Source organism: Miniopterus schreibersii (genome assembly GCF_964146895.1).
Source record: "Miniopterus schreibersii genome assembly, chromosome: 10".
NCBI lineage: Eukaryota > Metazoa > Chordata > Mammalia > Chiroptera > Miniopteridae > Miniopterus > Miniopterus schreibersii.
In genome coordinates this window covers 60,939,816-60,961,335 of record NC_138110.1, presented here as the reverse complement: position 1 = coordinate 60,961,335, position 21,520 = coordinate 60,939,816, and the positions used below count along the sequence as shown (strand labels likewise).

Here is a 21,520-nt window from a genome sequence, read left to right as displayed (position 1 = left end):
ATATAGCCTGTATCTCAAAAATACCTGGACACTCTGGCCTAGAGTTTCCCAAAGGCTGAGATGTTTTCTGAAGTGTTTCTGTGACCTTGGGTAGCTCCCCCTTCTTTGCCAAAGTCTCCTCACTGTGAAGTGAGAGTGTTGTTCTCATCATCTAAGTACCTTCAGGCAAGAACAGTCTACAAAGTTATGGTTTATGGGAGAAAACTTATCTTGACTCCCGTAACCCCATTTTTCTTCCCTTTAAGAGCAAACTTCTCAAAAGACATGGTTACTCGCTGCCTCTACTTCACCTTCATCTACTGCTCAGTTTTAGATAATCTGACTTCTTCCACCAACTCCTCAAAATAACTCGTCCTCAGTCATTAATGATCTCCTCACGGCCAACACCAGTGAACCTTTATTCAGTGCTTACATTCCTAATACCTTGGATGACGACTTCAGCTCCACCTGCTCTTCCTACCTTTCTCTTCATCATTACCTTGACCTCTGTATTGCACTTTCTGTGCATTTTCCATACCTATGTCACTTACTCTTTTAAATAAACTATGTTGGTTATTAAGCTTTTGCCTCTTGGTTCCAAGTCTGTCCTTCTGTACTCTGCTTTGTGATGCTGGGTTGTTATGATCTCTTACAAAACCAGAAGCCAAGTGCCCAAGGTGGCTCCCCAGGCAGCTGTGAAATTTTCAAATGACCCCGTACATCTTCTGCAGCCTAGGGAGGTGAAAAGTACCTTTGTCTTAGAGCTCATAGCAGCTGAATTGTGGGGTCAGGACCCCCAGCCCTGTGTGGCTGCAGGGGAGTGGACGAGGGACAGAGTGGTGGCAGGTGAGATCAGAGAGAACAACTTGGGACCCTACAGGGCCCAGAGGCATTGCATGAATTTTGGCTTCTGCTCTATTTGCGAAGAGTCCATGGTCTGACTTATGCCTTTAAATGATTGCTCAGGCTGCTGTGCGGAAGAGATTGTAGGTGGGCGAGGAAAGAAGCTGTGAGACCACATAGGACGCCCCTGCAATCATTCAGCCAAGGTGGTGGCTTAGTTGTTAGATGTGGTCAGATTCTGAAAGTGCTGGCAGGATTTCCTAGCAGATGGGTCATGGGAGATGAGGAAAGAGGAGTCAAGGGGACTCCAAGGATTGGGGCTGGAGCAACTGGATGGATTGTGATGCCATTTCTTGAGATGGCGAGGACAGGGGACTTGAACTAAATTCTTTCTGACTCCCAACCCCAGAGCAATAAGGTAAGCCTAATGCCTTGGCTTCAAGATTTTCTGTCCCCATCCTGTAAATTTTATTTGAAAACCATCAGCCATTCATTCACTCATTCATTCGTTCATTTGTTTCATTTAACGAGATCTCATTTGTAACTACCATGTGGTAATCAAGGGAGGTACTGGACACATGAAGATTAATTAGATTCACACCTGCCCTCAAGAGAACAATAATCTGGTGGGGGATTCAGAGATCAGCCATCCTCACACATTCATGTATTGTCATTTAGTCACTCAACAAACATTTCACTGGCACTTAGTTTCTGGCAAACAAGATTCGTGGTAGGCCTTGAGTATGATCTTGCCCTTAAGAAAGTGCTAGTCCAATTGGAAAGGCTGGGGTTAGCCATCCTCGCCCATTCATTCACTCATTCACTTGTTCACTGAAGAGTCACCAACATCCAGCCTGTGCAGAGTCTGGGAGAAAACTCCTGCTGGATGACCCAACAGAGGGCTCTACTGGGCGTCTCCAAGCAACAAGGCCTCCTGCTAGAGCCCCGGCCTCCCCGCAGGGTTCTACCTGCTGCCCTCACCATGTGAGCAGCTGCCAGAGCTCACCACGACACCTCCCCACAGCATCCTGGGGGCTAACTCTGATGTAACCTCCTTGCAGAAAACCTTGAGTCCATCTATCCCAACGGCCACCCTCGCAGCCATCTGACCCTTCTTGACACCTGCAGGTCCCAGAACCCAAGATGCAACCGCTTTGGAAACTCCTGGTCCTCCTCAGTTTTCTGTCCTTGCCCTCGGCACTGCACAGGCAGCCCTGGCCTGGCCTGGCCAAGGCTCACACAAACTGCAAGTCCACCCTGGTGAGAAGTAAGCTAAGCCTATGCTCTGCCCGCTGTCACGGGGGTGGCGGAGGGGTGGGGGAGGGGGAAGCATCACCTGGGTCCCGCCACTGATTGTATGACCTCAAGTCTGACACTTACCCTCTTTTCTTCCTTATTTCTTAGACCTCAAGTACAGACAGATGGGGTGGACTTGCACATACACCAAGTCATAGCACATTATCATTATCATGAGTCACGGCAAAGCCTCTCTTTTACTTGGCTTTATGTTATTTTCCTTTTTACCTGTAATTCTCACTCCCATTCCCTCTTCCTTGGCAGCCACTGCAGTGTGTGTGTGTTTAAACATGCCCAGATACTCTGGTTTCTCTTCAGATCCCATAAATCTTTCACCTTTTTTCATATGCTCAGGTCCTTGGAAAGCATGCAGTGTTTTGATTTACATACTGGTATTGCCACATAGATCTCATTGCTTTTGACTGGTTTCACTGAACACTATTGACATCTGTGGCTTCATACTGGTGCAGAGATCCATCCGCTTCACCACCACTTGGCCATTTCCCTAGGGATGGACACTTAAGTTGTATCTAACTCCCTGCCTTTGTAAACTACTCTGAGATGAACATCCTTGCATGTGTCCCTGTTAGGACCTGTGGGAGAATGCCTCTGGGATATACCCAGAAGACGGATGGCTGGGCTCTAGGACAGATGCAAACTCAATGTAACTAAAGACTGCCAGATTGCATTCTAGAATGTCTGTGCCAGTCTACACTCACTCCAGTAATAAATGAGCATACCTGTCTCTCCATGTTTCCCAGCACTGGAGAGTATCCATCTGTGCCAGTCTATTTGAGCTGCCATAGCAAGATACCACAGGCCAAGTGCTTAAACAACAGACATTTCCTCACAGTTCTGGAGGCTGAAAATCCAAGATCAAGGTGCCCACAGGGTTGGTTTCTGGTGAAACCTCTCCTCCTGGCTTGCAGGTGTCCTCACATGTGCACAGAGAGAGATTGTATTCTGGTGTCTCCTCTTCTTATAAGACACCAGTCCTATTGAATTAGGGCCCCACCCTTATGACCAAATTTAGCCTTAATTGTCTCTTTCAAGGTCCTATCTCCAAATACAATCACATTGGAGGTTAAGGCTTCAATATATTAATTTCAGAGGTAGAGAGGAAAGAGGAGAACATAATGCAGTACATAACACTGTCTTTCTCATATTTTCCAGTCTGATATGAGAGAGTCACCATGCAGTGATGGCTCAGATGATCAACATCCTCATTCGGACCAGGAATTATAGATAGTGCCTGAACGAAAACAGAGTTCAGGTGGAAATGATAGGATGGCTGAACGGAAGGAAGGGTGGGAAGATGGGTGAATGGGAGGGTGGATGGGAGGGTGGATGGATGGATGGATGGATGGATGGATGGATGGATGGATACTAGACTGTTGACTAATAGTGTCTACTGCTCACAAATTCCCAAGGGCTACTGCCATCACTAACCAAGAATTACTAAGAGTTTTAGGCACTTACTGTTTCGCTCTATCTTTGAAACTATTAGGTTAATGTATATCTCTCCCACTAGACAAAAAACTGGCTTGTGTCTTTAGCACCCAGGACAGGGCCTGACACCCAGCAGATACTCAATAAATAATCTTTGGTTGGATGTTCTCAGTATTTCCTCACCAGAATTCCGAGATGTGTTATCACTGCCCCTATCGTGCAGATGAGGAAATCTGGAATCAGGGAGCTAATGGAGCTAAGATATGAACCCAGATCTGTGACTCCAGACCTTTTGTTTATAGGCAGCAGAAACATGGGGTGCTGAGAAGGGGTCTGGGAGCTGGCCCTGCAGGAAGGAGGGTGAGGTATAACTGGTTTCTGCTGCTCTGCAGTGACCCATAGTGCGGGTCCTGATCACAGAAAGGGTCAGGTCAGTGAAATAAATGTGCCCTGTGGTGAGCTCTGGGGTTTGTCAGAGCTGGGCCCCCATCCTGGGCAGCGGAGTAGAGCCAAGAGAGGAAGAACTTAAACATGTTCATAGCTTTAAAACTTCCCCTCCCTATTGGAATTCATTCTTTCCTGCTGGGAGCTCCACTCCGTTTATTCCTGGCATGGTGTGAGAGGCTTTACATTCATTCTCTCCTTACCTGCCCACTTACTTTAATCTTCAACATTTGTTGTGATTGTGACCTACATCTATGTTAGGCTCTGCGCTCCAGACCCTCTGCAGAAATGTCATATCACCCTTGCAGAGCATAATCTCCCAGGTGAAGGATGTGGATCTCAGGGCTGGGGGCAGGGCGGTGACAGCACCAAGCCCTCAGCAAGAAGTGAGAGCACCAGCCTGCAACCCAGGCCTCCAGACTGCGAATCCCCTGCCTTTTCCATGACACCATGCGATGTCACTGACCCTTTACCCATTTCTAGTTATTACCCAGGGCCTCATGAAGCACAATGCAGAGGGCCGAATTCAGAACATCTGCCTCCTGGACAGTCTGAACGCCTCAGAGCAGGTAGCCTCAGGGATGGTGGGCTGGCTGATCGGTGGTGGCATGAGCCTCCAGCAGCAGCAAGAAGGCAGGTGAGACCTTGAACCCCATCCATGGCCCTGAGACTCTTCATAGAGCTATGGTCAGAGGGCAGAGCTGGGGAATGAAAGTGCAAGCCCTGGGAAGAAGGGAGGAAGGAAGATTGGAAGGAGGAGCTGTAAGGCCCAATACAAGGATGGGCGGGGGGGGCAGAGTACAAGGGGTATTTGGGGAGGCAGCTTAGCAGGGTAATTAAAAGTGAAAGCTTGGGAGTAAAAACTTCTGTGTTTAAATCCTGGCTCTGCCACCAACCTTGGGGAAATTGCTGGACCACTCTGGCTTCACCTATAACATGGGTACCCAGAGCACAGCTTGGATAAACATCTGGGGTGCCAAAGGAACCTAGGACTAGAGTCAGACATTTGAACCCACTATGTTGCTTGATAGCTATGTGACTCTGGGCAAGGCGCTTGAGCTCTATAAGCTTTGACCTTGAGACCTCATCCGTGAAATGGGCAGAATAATAGTCCCTACCACTGAGAGTTTTGGGAGTTTTCTCTGCTGCACATGGTAGGTGCGTAGCCATCAGTAACTGCAATCAACCTCGCAGAACTGGGCCTGTCCTGCTCACCTTCATTGTCACTCCTTCCTCTTGACGGATGCAGGCCTCCCAGCTCCCTGATCTCAAAGCTGCTCAAACACACATTACAGCCCGCTGTGCCCTGGAGCTCCCTTCTCTCTGACTCGAACCCCTCATTCTCTCCCTTTAATGAGCACCAATACTCTCCAGCGGCCACAATTGCCTCTTTTCATTCATTCCTTAAACAGTTGTTACAGACATTCATTGAGCACCTACTGTGTACCAGGACCTGGGCTGGGTGCTGAGAATACACCTATAAACCAGACATACGGTCACTGCCTTTTGGGATCTGAATCCTAGTTAGTGAGACAGGCCACAAAAGTAAATGACTAATTTCAGGCGGAAGGAGATGTCATGAAGACAAATTTATCAAGATGAAGGGTGTGAGTGGGGGGCTGATCAGGAGGACCTGTCTAAGAGGTACTCCTTAGACAGAAACCGGAGTAAAGAAGCAAATGCCCTGAGGGACATAGGGAGCAGGGACTGGGAAGGCCCCGAGGTAGGAAAGACACTGGTGCATTTGAGAAAAAGAAAAAGTCCTGCGTGGCTGGATGAGCAAGACGGCAGGTGAGGCCAGGCCCTGCAGGTCTAAGGGGCTGTGGGGTGAGTTCAGATTTTCTTCCAAGGGCAGTGAGAATCCAGCGGGGAATGTTGAGTGAAAGGGGAGTTAGGCTCCTTTGGCTGCCACATGGAGAACAGTCTATAGAGAGGCCAAGATCACGGCTGGAGCCCAGGGAAACTAGAGCATCTCCAGCCAGGAAGTGATGGTAACCTGGGCCAGGTGAAAGCGACAGAGGTGGTGGGAAGTGGCCAAACTCAGGATATATTTTGCAAGCGGAGACAACGACATGACTTGCTGATGATTTAAATGTGGAAATGAGGCATAGAGAGAACCAAAGACAGATCATGGGGTTTGGGCAACCTGGGTGGGTGGTGGGGACATCTGCTGAGTGGGGAGGTGTGGGTGAAAGCAGGCTTAGGGTCTGGGTCTGCAGTGGACTGTGGGTTACACAAATCATATAACAGTGTGGATCTGTTGGGCACTCTGGGACAGCTTACAGCCCAGGGCTCCTGCAGCTGGCTCTTGCCCTCAGAACATCTATAAAAGGCTGACTCCAAATGACTGCCAGGCTCTTTTTGTAGACAGCCAGCCCTATTTGTCAGTCCGAGGCCTTGATGTCGGAGGTCCCTCAACCCTTGTGGGACCTCTGCTCTTTCCTTGTACAGCGCCAACATCACCAACATTCAGCTGGACTATGGCGGGATCCAGATGTCCGTCCCTAAGGAGTGGTTCTTGGCAAACATCTCACTTGAGTTTGACATTGACTTGAGACTGTAAGTCATACAGAAGCAGGATCCTAAGGGGCAGTCCTCCTCCTCACTGGGAACCTGGGAGCTGGGGGGTTAGGGGCAACCTGTGGAACCCAGACCTTTCTGACCCCAACCTGGTTTCAAATCTTGGTTTCCAAATTCACTCCCTGTGTGATCTTGGGCAAGTCACTCCACGTCTCTGAGCTTTGGTTCCTTCGGCTGAAATGTGGATAGCAACCAATGGTCGGTGGAGGCAGGTCATTTGCTCACTTAAACCTATGTGAGTTCAAACTATCCTTTAATATCCACTGCCCCTGAGGCTGCAGGGAAACAGTAAAAATATTGAAAATAAGATAAATTCTCAACCTTTGAATTTCCAAAGGCCCCTAATCTGGTCTATTGAAAGGATTTTCAGAGGCCACTCTGGCTAACAGCCGTTTTCTCCTTAATCACTGCCTGCGGGACTTAACCGGCAGGCCCCGCAGAGCCCCACGGGCTGCTCTGTGGAGCAGACTCCGAGCGTGGACGAGGCCAGCCTTCACGCTGGCTGCCTCCACCTCCTCTTCCTCTGTCTCCTGACCTCCCCCTCCCACCTCTCTCCTCCCCAGGAAGCCCTTCAATAACAAAACCGCAAAGGCACACGAACGCATGACCCTCGCTGTGGAGTTCTGGCTGGAGAAAGACGAGTTTGGCCGGAGGGACCTGGCGATAGGCAATTGCCACGTGGAGCCCAGCAGCGTCCACACAACAGTCCTAACTGAGTAAGGTCCCAGCTGCCCTGCCCCAGGGCTGGGCCCCTTCCTGACTGGCCCTTGCTGTGACCACATGTCTCCACCACCTCCTAAGTGAACCCCAAACGGGTCTCACCCTTTCCCCAAGATCTGTTCCTTCCCAGGGATGGCCCTGCCACCTTCCCAGAAAGAAACCAGACTCTTCCCCCCCCCTCACTCCCTTCAGCCCACCTTCACCAGCTCCCATCAGTGACCTCTTGGCAGCCCCCACTTGCCCCTCTCTCAGTTCTCTCTGTCTTCACTGTGCCAGCTCGGGGTCCACCTCCTGGGCCATTGCAGGAGCCTCCTCCGATTGCACCTCACCTCCTTCCCTCTGTTCTCCTCCTGCAGTGGAAGTAACTTTCTAGCACAGGAATCTGGCCATGGCCCCCAGCCCCTGCCCCAAACCTTCCAATGGTTCTCCAATGCCCTCTGTATGAAGAGCAAACTCCTGTATGTCACACAGTCCCTACTTGTCCTCTCCTGCCCCACCCGGCCCCACCCTGCAGCCCTTTGCCCCATAGTCTCTCTGAAGGACCTGCCCCTCCATCAACACACCATCTATTTTCACAATCTCATGTCCTTGCACACGCAGATACTTTTGCTGGATGCCCTTCCCTTCTTCTCTAAAGCTCCTCATCACTCATTCATTCAACAAATATTCACTGAGGACCTATTATTCGCCAGGCACAGCATGCTTGATGTTAGGGATACAGCAGTGAACGAGACAGAAAAAGCAGGGTTCAATAAAGATCTTTACACTGGCTGAGCAAGTCTGTCAACCTCAACAGACTGTGAGTCCCTCCAAGGCAAGATTTATGTCTGATTTCTCTCTGTGATTCCAGAACGCTGAAAGCAACAAAATTCTCAGTGGCTGTCCATTCATTTATTCATCAGACATTCACTGAGTGCCTAGATCATGCCAGACATTCATGGAGAGGACAGTGCAGGGAAAGACTGTGGACTCTGGAGCTCTACTGACCTGGATCTAATCTAATCGACACTTACTAGCTGTGTGACCTTGGATAAGTCACATCACCTCTCTGAATTGCCCCTCTTCCTTGCTGGCAATAATGCTGCTTGTATAGGGCTGGCTGCAGATTAAATGACTCTGTAAGGTATACTCGATACATTACACTTAGCATTATTTTGCCTGTATTTACCTGTTCTGTACATCTACCTCTCTTTCTAGAGACACCTCACCAAAGATAAAACATTTTCTTCGCAATTTTAGACAAAACCTGGAAAAAGTTATCCCACGCCTAATAGAAAATCAGGTAAGTTTGAGAAAAATATTTTTGCCTTGAGTATCCTTCAGTCTAAGGGTCCAGGCATATATATTGGCAGTTTATGAAAGAGTTTCAAACCTTGGGCTTTAGAATATGAAAGAACTCAATTAAAATGTTCAGTTTTGCCATCTACTGACTGTGTGTCCTTGGGCAAGTGACTTAGACTCCCTGAGCCTCAGTTACCCCATCTGTAGCATGGAAACCATCACAGTCCTTATTTCATAAAGATGTCATGAGGATTCAGGGAGATAAAACATGGAAGTGCTGTGCATGGCACCCAGCATGCAGTTGGCTCTCAATACAAGGGAGCTAAGACACTCTTGCCATGATTCCAGGTGGAAATCCAGCGGAATCTAAGCTTCCAAGCACAGGGCCTGTAGTTTTCTTTTCCTGTGGCCTGATCTGACCCTTCTCTCTGTCCAGGTATGTCCTCTGATCAGTGAAATCCTCAGGCAGCTGGATGTGAAACTGTTGAAAAGCCTCATGGGTGACTGTCTGCATCCATCCAGAGAGGACTCAGGATGGGCAAAAGGCTAGAAGAGGTGGCCCACTGGAGCTCCTAGTGAGGCCTGCTGAGGGAGGAGTGTCTGCACGTGCTCTGAGAACACTTAGAGGTGACCACATTACTGTCCCCAAGAGAGCTGGGACAGCAGAGGGCACTCCTACAAGCAGGCTGGACCCCGCCAAGTCACCTAAGGCTCCAAATTACCAGAGATTGTAGCTCCTCCACTCAATCCTTTAGGGAGCACTGGCCCCACCCCAAACCTGAGACCACACACTCCAGTTGCAGATAGACAGATACAGTTCCCGCCCTCCTGGAGCTCACAGTCTAGTGAATGGAAGACAACAAGCAAATAATTTTATGTCATTTGGAAAGAGTTGTAAGGGGAGTGCTCTGGACATGGCCCTTGGCCGGCATGCGTGGATGAGCGTTTTCTCCCCTGTGGGCCTGGGGGTTGGAAGGGTGGACAAGCTGGTGACTGACACTGACTCTCCTCCTTACAGAACAGCCTGCTGCTCATGAACTCAAAATAGCTGGGAATCTGGCCAACCTCCCCATGCCAGGCTTGAGCATTCAGCTGCCTACTGGTGACCGGAAGGAGATTCCACATCTTGTGACCTTAAGTCTCCCTTAGAGTGGGGCTTCCATTGCCCTGAAAAAAAACTTTACCACAGACCCCATAGACATCCTGTCCTCCCCCATAATAAATTGTAGGTCTGAAGGGTGCAGAGGTCCCCCGCCTGGGCCCTGAGTTTGGGTTCCAGAAGTAAAGCCCCGATGAAGGCTTGTCCTGAGGCTAAATATACCTGGGTTTGTCATCAGCCCAGAAAGACCAGAGAAAACACTCTTTTCCTGTATTTTGCAGCCAGAAGACCATCCACAGATGTGCTCATCAATGTAGCACATCAATGTAGGGTCCTCCTGAGATGTCCCATTCCCTCATTCATTTAACCCATATTTATTGAGCACCTACTATGTGCCAAGCAGTTTGCTGAGCTCCAAGGGAGTGTAGAGAAAAGGTGACAGCATAAATGTTGTCATTGAACAGCTCTGAGTTCAAATTCAATTCAGCCCAACGAGAAGTTCCATGAGGGTATGACCATGCGCATCAGGGTAACCAATGACCCCCCCCCAGCCCCGAGCAGAGGGCCGGCACAGAGTGCAAGCTGGGGTTAAATGAGTGATCACATCCTGGTTGTAGGACTCACTAGCTGTGTTTGGGACAAGGCACTTTACCTCTTGGTCTTCCTCACCTGCAGAATGGGAATAAAATCTTACAGGGTGTGGAGCAACAGGAGCCTTCACACTGCTGGTGGGAGGGAGATTGTACCACCACTTTCTAAAACTGGGTGGCAGCATCTCCCAAAGTGCAACATATGACGCAGCAATTCCGCTCCTAGGTCTGTGCACAACAGAAACATGTGCACATGCTTCTGTACAGGATTGCTCATAGCAGCAGTGGTCATGATGGCCCCAAAGTAAAAACTCCCTAAATGCCCCTCAGAAGAATCCATAAACAGAAGATCTTGTGGGGTAGCCTCCCAGCAGGATGCTCTACAGCAATGAAAATGACCCGCAACTGCACACGGCCACAGAGGTGCACCTCACACACCTGAGAGAGCCAGGTACAAAAGAGTTCATGTTGCATCTCTCATATGAAGCTCAAAACAGCAAAACTACTAATCTGTGCTGTTAAAGGTCAAGATACTAGTGACCCCTGGAGGGGGGTTAGTGACTGGGAGGGACTCGAGCGAGGCGACAGTGGGCTTCGGGATCTGGTGCTGATTACGGGGAGGGTGTTCAGTTTGTAACAATTCACTTATGCGCATTTTCCTTATGTAGGTTATAATTTAACAAAACATTGTCAATAAACATATTTACCATGCAGGGCGTTTGTCGGAGTGCCTGAAAAGCCCCTTGCGATATGTTTAACACATACTAAGTCCATAGGGCATGCTTATTAATGTCATTGAATTCATTGTTAATTATTTGATTAATGACTATTCATTTCTTAAATATGAATTCCCACCCTCCTCCACCTGAGGGTAGGGAAGGCCTACTGAGAAATCAAAGGGAAGTCACACACACGTCTTAATAATAGTCCCACACTCATGTTAAGCCCTGGGCGCCAGAAGCTCACATTAAGCATCTCACCAAATCCTCAAAACAGCCCCATGAAGTACTATCCTATTTTACCCATAAGGACACAAAGGCTCGGAGAGAGAAAGACACTTGCCCAAGGTCACACAGCAATGAAATGACCACGTCGACTGCACTCAGGTAGCCCAGACTCTGGAGCCCACACTCTTGACTGCTGTGAATTCCCCCCTCCAATCTTCCCTCCCAACACCACCACCCCAAACACACACACACACACACACACACACACACACACAGAGGAATGTGATGAAATATGCGTTCAGCTGGATTGAGAAGCTCAAACAAGGAAGTGTCAACATCTCAGAGACCAGAATAGGGCAAGAGAGACTCATGTCCCCAACTTTCAATTCAGACTCCCTAATCCGAAATGCTTCGGCGGGGATTTGCAACCCTAAACGCCCATGTTCCCACGCTGATTCCCCTTGAAGGCCTGGGCCTCGAGGCTGTGGGATTCTTCCTGCTCCTGATTCAAAGAGCAAACATGGGGGGGGGCTGGGCCCCATCCTCCACCGAGGCTGCCTGGTCCCTTGACGAAGGCGGCTTTTGTCTGCCGCCCTCCTGACCCCTCCAGGGCTGGCTCCAGGACCTCCTTCCTCAAGCAGCCTCCACGGGTTTCTTGCGCAGTTTTCATTTTAAGGTTCACGGAGCTGTGGGCACATTGTGTTTTCTTCAGAAGAGCTCGGTGCACAGTGGACCTCTGTTATGAGACTGCGGTCTGGGGTTGGGGTGATTTAAGCAGAAATTCAGCCCAAATGCTGAGGAACTTCCTATGCCCTATGACTTAAGCCCTTGCATTACAGAGTCCGGCTCTGCCAGGCACTGGGCTGCGCGCTATTTGTCTCCCCAGTCAACCCTCTCCGCAGCCCTGGCAGGTAGGTGCCGCCGGCTCCCTGTTGCAGGTGAGGAAACTGAAGCTGGAAGAGAAGAAGCATCTTGCCCAGAGTCACTGGCTGAGCCGAGTCTGCAACTCAGCCCTGTCTGATTCTCAGCACTTTCTAAACTGAAGACTGTGACACAAACTTGCTCTTAAAGCTCTGAGCGCTAAAGCCAGACAGGCCCGATGACAGTGTGAGTTCACTTCTTCCTAGCGGAGGTGGCCCTGGGCAGTTGACTGTCCTCCCGGAGCCTCAGCATCCCCACAGGGTTGTTAGAAATGGTCTAAAGCTTTAGTGTCCCCTGAAAAGCTTTTATTATTATTAGCTGTAAATGGAGGAAAGAAGATTAATCTCCAAGATAAGTGGAACCTGCCTTAAGCAAAAATGCATTTTCTCATCAAGTTGGGGCGCCTAGCTCTCTGTGACCCTTTTGCCCTCTGCCCCTCAACAAAGCCACTGAGGCCTCCAAGGCCATCTGAAGATCTCCCTCAACCTCAGTCCCACCTGACCTTGCTCCAGGAACAGAACCAACGTCCCACTCCCTGGTTCTGGAGAATAGGCCTTGGGTAGGTCAGAGCCCCTTGCAAAGATTAACTCTGCCCTTTAAAAAGGGATCTCTTGGTTCACAAAAACATCACCAATAAAGGCCCCCAACCACAATCACAATCAGATACGTAGGAAGAAAGGGAACCACCTATAGTTTCCGATAAACAGCTTGGGAAGGCATTGACGTCACCAACGTGGAAAATACTCGAAATGTCAGCAGCGTGTCCTTCCACAAGCTTTCTGCCGCCCCCCAAACCTTGCCCTGCTTGGGGCAGTGGAGCAGGCAGCACCTGTGGCTTCAAAGGGGAGCAACTCCAGGAGCAGGGATCTGAGTTTCCAGTCCCCGGGTCTTTGACAAAACAGTAGTGACAGAAGACAGATCAGTACTCACCAGAGGGTAGGGATGGGGGTGACTCTAAAAGGGAAACATGGGGGTGTTTGGGGGGTGATGAACTGTTCTGTTTCCTGGTTATAACTGTAGTGACAAAACTACATGTGCATTAAAGTTGATAGAACTATGCACCAAAGGATAAAAAGGCAATTTTACTGTGGGTTAATTTTTTTCTATTTTCTTAAGCCTGGGTTTTTCTATTTCAAAACTCAGGGCCTAGGAGACTTCAAGAATAGCACATATATAATGAATTAAAGCAAGATTTCCTTCCCTAATACTAGAAGAGTCCCTATGTTGTATTGGTGGACTGTGAGAGCCCAAGAGAAATTGAGGAGAACGTAGTTCTGGTGGGTTCTGGAAAGCGTCTTGTGCCCTTGCTACTCCCCAGGCAAGACTTGTCATAGGCAAGAAATGCCCCAAGTTGATGTGCAGGATTCAAGAACAGAGGACATCTGTGCTCATGACCCTTCCAGAGCCAGGGGAGATAACAAGACCCCAGGGAAAGAAAGGTAAGCAGAGGGTTTAGGTGGGTCCAAGCAGATGGGCCGGGGTAGCCCCCCATGGTCCTGCCTGAGGCCCAAGGAATCGAGAAACAGCAGAACCATTTGGGGTGTCTAACAAGGGAGTCAGAAGTAAATGTTACATCCAAAGGGGCCTCTTGGCCAGGAGGGACACACAGTGTCTCAGCAATCAGGGGGCCAAGATGGCACAAGGGTATCTCTGTATTTCTTGTCAAAACAGGGACAGGGTAGCCTCCTCTAGATGCCGTGGCACAAATGAAGACTCTGAAACAGAAATAAAACCCAAGGGAAACAGGGAAGTTTTTGTTACCCAGCAAATGGCGTTTGAAATGGTGACTAAACTACAGATACATTAGAAAGGAAACTACAGACACATGAGCTTGTGAACTAAGAGCCTACCAGCTCTCCAGACATGATCCCCCACAGCCCTGCTACATAGATATTATGCCCTCATTTTAAAGAGGAGAAAACTGAAGTTCAAGTCACACTCAGCCTCAGTTTCCCCCATGAAAAATGGGAGTGTTCATTCCCACCTCACACAAGCTGTGAGGACTCATGAGACGCTTCCTGTGAAACACCATGTGGTCCTGGCATCAGCAAGGGCTCCGCAAGTGTTATCTGGTGACACGGTTTTTATTATTTTCCAATGAGCCTGTGTCTTTGGGACTTATCCCCAATGGGCCTCAGTTTCCTCCTCTGCAAAGGAGAAGCAGCAGCCCCTCCCTCCCAGGGTTATGGGGGGAATGGAGAGCCCACAGATCAAAGGAAACCGGAGGCAATTCGGCTGCTCTTAACACTTTGGAGCAAGGGACCCCTAACTGGAGGAGAAGAACTGAACCAGGAATGGAAAGGGGCCGAGATAGGAGCATGAGGCCTCTTCCTGGGCTCCGCGGGCTGCCTTCTCCCTGTGGTCCCAATTTGACCTTCCAGGCCACCTCGGAACATGGGTCCCAGCCTCAGCCCCGCTCATGAAACCATGAAGTCTTGAGTAACAGCCCCATCTCAGGTTTTCCTCTGTTTAACTTGTCGATCAAATGGCTTAACTGTCTCACTTACTAATGTGATTGGCAATTATTTACTTTGGAGAGCCCTGAAAGATACCACCGGATTGCAGAATTTTGAATTCTCTAGAAATTCATCATCCGATTGCACGTTTCCTTATTGCCACGCTATAAAAGAGGCTGCCTCCTGGGCAGAAACAAGCAGGAGAGAGGCGAGGAGACCAGGACAGTCACCAGAACCTCTGAGAAGCCCAGGTGAGACCTGCCCGTTCTGCTCCAGTTCTACAGCCCTGGGTGGCAGGGGTGCCGGGCTCCTGGCTGTGGGGTGGGCCCTGGCTGACTGCACTTAGGATCACCCACTGGGGGTCTTCTAAAAGAAACAAGGCTGACCATTTTCAGGGGGATGTGGGTGGCCAGTCACTCTGCTTCCCTAGGAAACCAGTAATGTGAATATAGAAGCAATTGGATGTAGAAAGGTAGGAAAGGGAATCCGATGGTGATGGGAGGCATGGGGCTGCAGGTGTACTGCGCTAAAATTCTCTCACACCCTAGGTCAAAATCTCGAGTTTCAACTTGAGGTTGCCATTGTGAATTCAGACCATCATCCACAAACCTCCTAAAATCCACCCAATTTGATGCATTTTTTTTCTGGGAGTAGGGTCCTTGGCTTCCAGTGGATTCATAAAAGGTCTGTTTCCCAAAAGAGATTCAGAGGGCCTGGCCTGATCCCCAGTGAGGCCACAACGGGCTCTTTGGACCGAAAAGTTTTTTCAATTTCAGTCAGCCACAGCGATGATGGTGCTTTGGCCAAACGGGCCAGTTGATGGAATTTTGCCCCAACTAGCCAAGTGTCTCCAAAGTATCGGTACCAGCTCCAGCTTTAGACACCTTTGCCAGCTGTGAAATAAGCCTGTGAGGGTTGGTGATCTCTAGGAGGAGACTGGTGCAAAAGGCAGCCAGATGTCAGGGGTTCCCAAAAGTTTATCCAGGTCAGCTTGAGGGAAAAGAAAAAAGGCATAGAAAAGAGTGTGTGTGTATTTGCATGGGAGTGTGGGGGCAGGTTCAGAGACCTACTTCCAATCGCAGGCTGAACCCAGACCAAGAGGCTTAATGGGGATGGTGACAAAGCAGTTCGGTTCCTCAGCCACTAGCATGTTTAAGTTTTTCATTTGCTTTGTCTAAAGAGTAGGAACTAGGGGCAATGATTCAAGCCATTGCAAGCAAGCCCAATTATGGAATCAATCTGATGGGCACTTAATTTAAACAGACAGACCTGGCTCCAAATCCTGTCCTCATGTGTACTCATGACCTTGGGGGAAGTTACCTAAACTCACCCGGTTTCCTGACCTGAGCCATGCAGGTGTTCGTGCCACATCTGAGGATGTGGCTAAGATGAAAACAGAGGCTGAGTGTGGAGAGCTCAGCCTGATGCCTGACACAGGAAGTTCTGAGTGGTGGTAGCTATTGCTAGTCTCTCCCTGGTGTTCTGAGGGCCGGGGCTGTGGGTAAATTCCTCTCCGGTATATGTGCCACAGTGGGCCTGTCATTCTGTCCACAGACACCAAGGAGAGAAGATGGTTCCAATTGGGAGCCTCATTGTCTTCTGTGGGTTGCTGGCCCAGACCACAGCCCTGCTGCAAACCCCACCCCTGACCCTGGACCAGACCCTGCCCTTGGCTCTGACTCCAGACCTGGCCTCAAGTCCCACAGATCTTGCTGGAACATTGATGAGTAGTAAGTGAGAGTCTGTGGCAACCTCGGTCAGGTGGGGGGGTATGTGTGTTCGCGCAGCTATGCGGGGGGGGAGTGAGAGGGCAGGGATGAACGGGAAGAGGGCTGAGGATCTGAAATTGTCAAATCTGACTCCTAAGAACCCTTATGCCCATTTCCAGCTCTCAGCAATGGCCTGCTCTCTGGGAATCTGTTGGGTACTCTCAAAAACCTTCCCCTATCGGACATCCTGAAGACTAAAGGAGGCACTTCTGGTGGCCTGATTGGCGGCCTTCTTGGGAGAGTGACTTCAGGGATTTCTTCCCTGGGCATCATTGAGTGAGTAGCCCTAAAGTAGGGCCTTGGTCCCCGCAAGAGAACCCCCATTGGATATCTGTTCACCCCAGGCAGTGGCCCTGAAGGATGGAAGGGGTGGTCTGAACATGAGGCCTGGACTCTGTCTGAGACCCTTCTCACTGTCTGGCAGGGAACATCAGTCCTCTTGAACCAGCAATTGCCCTCAGTCCTGAAGCATATTCTGAGTCCCCAGCATCATCTGTAATCCTCATCACAACACTCTGAAGTTGATTTAATAATCCCCACTTTGCAGATGGAAAAACTGAAGCACAGAAAGTTGTTTGCTCACATCACTAGAGTGATACACAGGGATGGATCTAAATGTAATTTAGTTCATTCCAAAGTCAAGGTTTTCCGACTACACAGTAGTAATCTTGGAATCCCTTAGAACACAGGTGGCCTTTTATGTAAGCAAGAAAGTGTAAACAGCTCTCCTCAATTACATCATCAATGTGATGTCCATGGAATGATCTAATATGGTGTTTCCCATGAGACGTCTGAGAGCTCCCTAAACAAGAAGGAATAATGGAAAGTTAATGCAATGAGCTGGCAGAGCCTGGGTTCTTGATAGGGCTGGATTAAAGCCATTTCCAAGATCCCTACCGACTCAGGCTCTGGCCTCTGGCTTAAAGACAGACAGACAGCCTTGAGTTTGATTTCCAAATGCACTGTGTACTTGCTGGGTGACCTGGGACCAGGCACTCAGTCCCTCTAGGTTTCTCAGTCCCTCTCAGTTTCTATCTATAAAATAAGTATTACGGTATCCACAGAGAAAAACTGTTGTGGGGACTGGAAAAGATGCAATCACCTGGCGCAATGGCTGGCTCAGAGAAGAGGCTTCCTTCCATCTTCTCTTCATCCTCCCTGACCTCCTGCGCCTCGGCCTCCATGATAAACACTGTTAATTAACCTGCCATCGAAAGTCATGGCAGGATGAGTGACTCCTACCCATAAATGTTGTTAAAAACTTAGTCTACTTGCCCATCCGTCCACCCATGTGCCCCTCCTTCCTCCCATCAAAGGACTCACTCTTCCACGCATCCATTCACATGTTCATCTGCTCACCTGCTCAGCAACCCACACAGTCAACCAATATGGAGCAGCCCCTTTCTTTGTAAGGCTCTGGACTGGCTTACAGAACGCAAATACAATCCAGACAAAATGCAAATATACCTCAGTCTCTATCCTAGAGTGCCTCACAGACTCCAGGAGAGGGCCATGGGTGAGTCAGGATCTGCCCAGTGCGGCGGCGGGAAGGCTGATGCAACACGGAACTCGTGGTTTTGCTGCAAGACTCCCCTCCTCTCTCCCCCATCCCACTTCATGGGTAGCTCCACCTCCAAAATAAGAACAATTGAGTGAAAGGTGGTTTCTAGCTTTGGGGCTAGAAGAGCTAATGTTTCTCCCTTAACCTCCTGGGCAGTCTAGAGATCACTAATCCCCAGCTGCTGGAACTTGGCTTTGTGCCGAGCCCTGATGGCCATCGTCTCTACGTCAACATCCCTCTGGCCTTTGACCTCAATGTGAAAACGTGAGTGGGCCTCAAAAGGGGGGGGGGGTTCACCAAAGGAGACCCTGATGACCACAGGTAGCCAAAAAGGGGGCGTTGGAGTCTAACAGACATACGCCTCCAAGTTCAGTTTTTTGCTGCTATGCGCTGTGGCCTGGAGTCACTTGGGAAACTCACTTGACCTCTTTGAGCTTTGGTTGCCCCTACCGGGAAATGAGATGAGCACAGCTATGGGCAAGACGGGGTGAGGTGAGGCTGACATTGGAATGTAGTAGGGCTACTATCTCCTCTGCAGGCTCCTGCTCGGAGGAAGTCTATTAAAGTTGGATTTGCAGCTAAACATCACTGCAGAAATCTTAGCTGTGAGAAATAAACAGGGGGAGATCCACTTGGTTCTTGGCGACTGCACTCACTCCCCTGGCAGCCTGGAAATCTCCCTGCTTAATGGGTAAGACCAGGGGGATGGCTTCACCTGACCAGAGACAATAGGATGGGGTGATGGATAGATGGTTGGAAAGACAGAACAAGGGGAGAATGGGTGACTGGGAGGATGGAAGGGTGAGAGAATGAAAGGATGAGAAGACTGATAGGGAGGGAAGAGGGAGGGATGGACGGGTGGATGGATAAGTAAATGGATGGGTAAATAGTGATTTATGCCTTCTTAAGCTGGGCTGACCAGTTTTATGCTGGATCAGGCAACAAGAAATCTGAGTTCAAGCCCCCTCTACTAGAGGGCATGGGAAGAGATGGAGGGCTCCCTGGGTGAACTTGGACTGTACTTCCCCTCGAACAGGCCCCTTGGTGTTTGCCTGCATGGGGGTGTAGGTAGACAAGACCCAGTTTCAGTGATGTAATGTTGGGACTGTGCTGGGCCCACTGGCCAGTCTGACAGCTTCTCCATACCAACCCCAGGCCTCTGCACTGCCCCGTGACTTTTCTCTTTCAGAGTCGGCTCCCTCCCCATTCATAACCTTGTTGGTAACCTCAGAGGGATCTTGACTAAAGTCCTTCCTATGCTGGTGCAGAAAAATGTAAGTGGGTAAAAGTGCGGGCTCCTACCCCCTGGGTCTGAGAACTTCTCAAGCTGAAAGAGGCCCCTGCGGTGAGCTATTCTGAGTCCCTCAGTTTGATAAGTAAATTCCATCCATGTCTATTTGTCCATTGCTCCATCTTTCCACATTTCTTCTTTCCATCCTTCAAATGCACTGATTGGTTCTTGCTCTGGGCCAGACCCTGGGCATGTCCACACTACAGCTGAAATGGATTGGCCCCACTCAGAGAAGCTCCCACCCCACCCCAGCTACAGCTGCAAACAAGCACTCTTCCAGCCTATGCTTGGGTGCCTCTAACCAGAAATGCAGCCTCTCAGAGCAGTCCACCTTGTTAGAAGCACATGTCACATCACAGAGTGAACACTGACTCGCTTGTGGTGGGCACTTCACACATAGGCCTTCGGTTTCTCCTTCTGCCCAATGGAAGTGTGAGCATTTGTCTGTGACAATGCTTAGAAGCAAGCACTCTCAGGCACAGAGAAATGATAGAGACTCTCCCCCAGAGAATCCATCCTAAAATGATGCTGTTCCCAGGGTCTCCCTCCAGGTACCACTTTGTCTAACTCCCCTCTCTGCCCCTGGACCAGGTGTGCCCTTTGGTCAATGACATTCTCAAGAACTTGGACATGACTCTGGAGCATGACTTAGTCGGTAAGTACCTGCTTCGAGCCCTCTCTCCCCCTCTGTAGGAGCAGTGCTTGCCCCAAGGAGCTCTGTCCCTGCACACCATGGGACAGATAGATCCCTCCAGCCTCAACTCTCTCCATTTGGGGGGAGGGGGTGCCTTGAATTATCCAGATAATGTTGAGGTATAGACCCTGTCTCCCTTCACCAATCCTGACACAGAGAACAACTGGGCTAGTTGGTGGAAGGAGGCACTGCCCCTGCCAAGTCAGAGAGACCTCCAGAGTTCCCTTTCCCTGGTCCCAGGCCTTGGGAGGAATGTGGGAAATCCCAGACTCCTTCACACTGAGACCATCACTCAGGTCTGCAGGGGTTGTTTTTCCATTTTCCAGAAGCACTGATCTATGGGACGGAATTTGTCTTCAAGGTCTAAACCTTCCAGAAAGGAATCCAGCCTCTACTGAGCTGTGAGTGCTGCTCCCAACTTCCCAGGATTGGGGGGAGACTGTTCTTCCCCTGGTAGGGGTAGCATGAGGCTGTGACAGTGACATCCAAAGAGACAAAAGGCCACATTGAGAAGCACAGATGTGCACAGAAAAGTCCACAGAAACGCTGACAGAGGTCGAGAGACACAGGAGGCAGAGCAACACAGTCACAAACCAACATATATGGTCATGACTGCACATACACCCGAACAGACAGACAGACAGAGACATGCACTCTCACACCAGCACACTCACATATGCACACACATATGCAAACTCCCCTCACATAAGTGCTCATGGTACACAGAAACACACTCACGCGAACACATGCACAAGGAGCCCCCTGGCCATAGGTCTGGGTTCCCCTTGTGGCTGAGACAAGACCCTGAGCCCCAGGGTCTCAGCCTCCTACCCGCTCTCTGGAGGGTTTGATGATGGACCAATACCAACAAGAGTCAGTGACCTCAAGTCCTCATTCTGATTAGGGTCTTCTCCCAACAGAACCATTTCCTGCTGCTCCATCCGCTCCCTGCCCAGCTTCCAAGGACTCACAGAGGGTTCTCTAATATCCTGGACACCGTTTGGGGATCAGAGCAGCCTTCTCTCCAAGGAAGCTGCCCCCCCTCCTTTCCCACTACATTCCATGTTCCTCACCAAATAAAATTACTCTTTGTCTGCACAGGGGGCCTTGTCATTCTTCACCATCACTTGAGGGCTTATAGGTTGGAAAGAGCCCTGGCCTGGGAGGCCGGAGCCATAGAACAGAGTTTGGACCTTACATCAGAGATCTTACTGGTCTTCAGCAGAACCAGGAGATGTTCAGATGAATGTGGGTTTCAGACTGACCGCTCTGGGGTTCTTAGAATGGGTGGACGGGATGTTGGGGGTAGACGCAACGCTCCAGGCAGAGGTGATGATGATACACAAAGTTACAAGAAGTAAAAATGGCAGGCTTGAGAGATGTTCAGGAATGGGACCTGGACGGGTATAGATGAGGAAGCAGGTGAGGCTCCCGTCTAAGTCTCAGGTTGGGGAGCCCAAAGGTAACTGGAAATGTGGGAGGATGAGTTGATTCCAGCAAGAAGAGTGTGCCCTTCACTGTGGCACTCGCACAGAAGTGCCTGGGAGGTCCCAAGAGAAAGTCCAGGAAGCTGATGGATACACAAGTCAACTACCACTCA

At 49.9% G+C, this 21,520-nt stretch overlaps 2 protein-coding genes across 2 annotated transcripts; both read left to right on the top strand.

Annotated features, from left to right (window-relative positions):
• Window positions 1-1,965: 1,965 nt before the first annotated feature.
• Window positions 1,966-9,142, top strand: BPIFA3 (BPI fold containing family A member 3; the record flags this gene model as incomplete). The annotated part of the gene is made up of 7 exons (XM_081148323.1): window positions 1,966-2,089; window positions 4,495-4,648; window positions 6,463-6,570; window positions 7,155-7,307; window positions 7,668-7,769; window positions 8,509-8,593; window positions 9,029-9,142. The coding sequence occupies 7 exons, from the start codon at window positions 1,966-1,968 to the stop codon at window positions 9,140-9,142; spliced, it is 840 nt and encodes a 279-aa protein (XP_081004449.1).
• Window positions 9,143-14,806: 5,664 nt separating this feature from the next.
• Window positions 14,807-21,017, top strand: LOC308562982 (BPI fold-containing family A member 1-like). The gene is made up of 9 exons (XM_081149545.1): window positions 14,807-14,856; window positions 16,160-16,335; window positions 16,494-16,650; window positions 18,092-18,199; window positions 18,474-18,626; window positions 19,125-19,209; window positions 19,818-19,881; window positions 20,247-20,321; window positions 20,841-21,017. Exons 2-8 carry the CDS (start codon window positions 16,176-16,178, stop codon window positions 20,285-20,287), a joined length of 768 nt encoding a protein of 255 aa, XP_081005671.1. The 5' UTR covers window positions 14,807-14,856; window positions 16,160-16,175; the 3' UTR covers window positions 20,288-20,321; window positions 20,841-21,017.
• The last annotated feature ends 503 nt before the right edge of the window (window positions 21,018-21,520 follow it).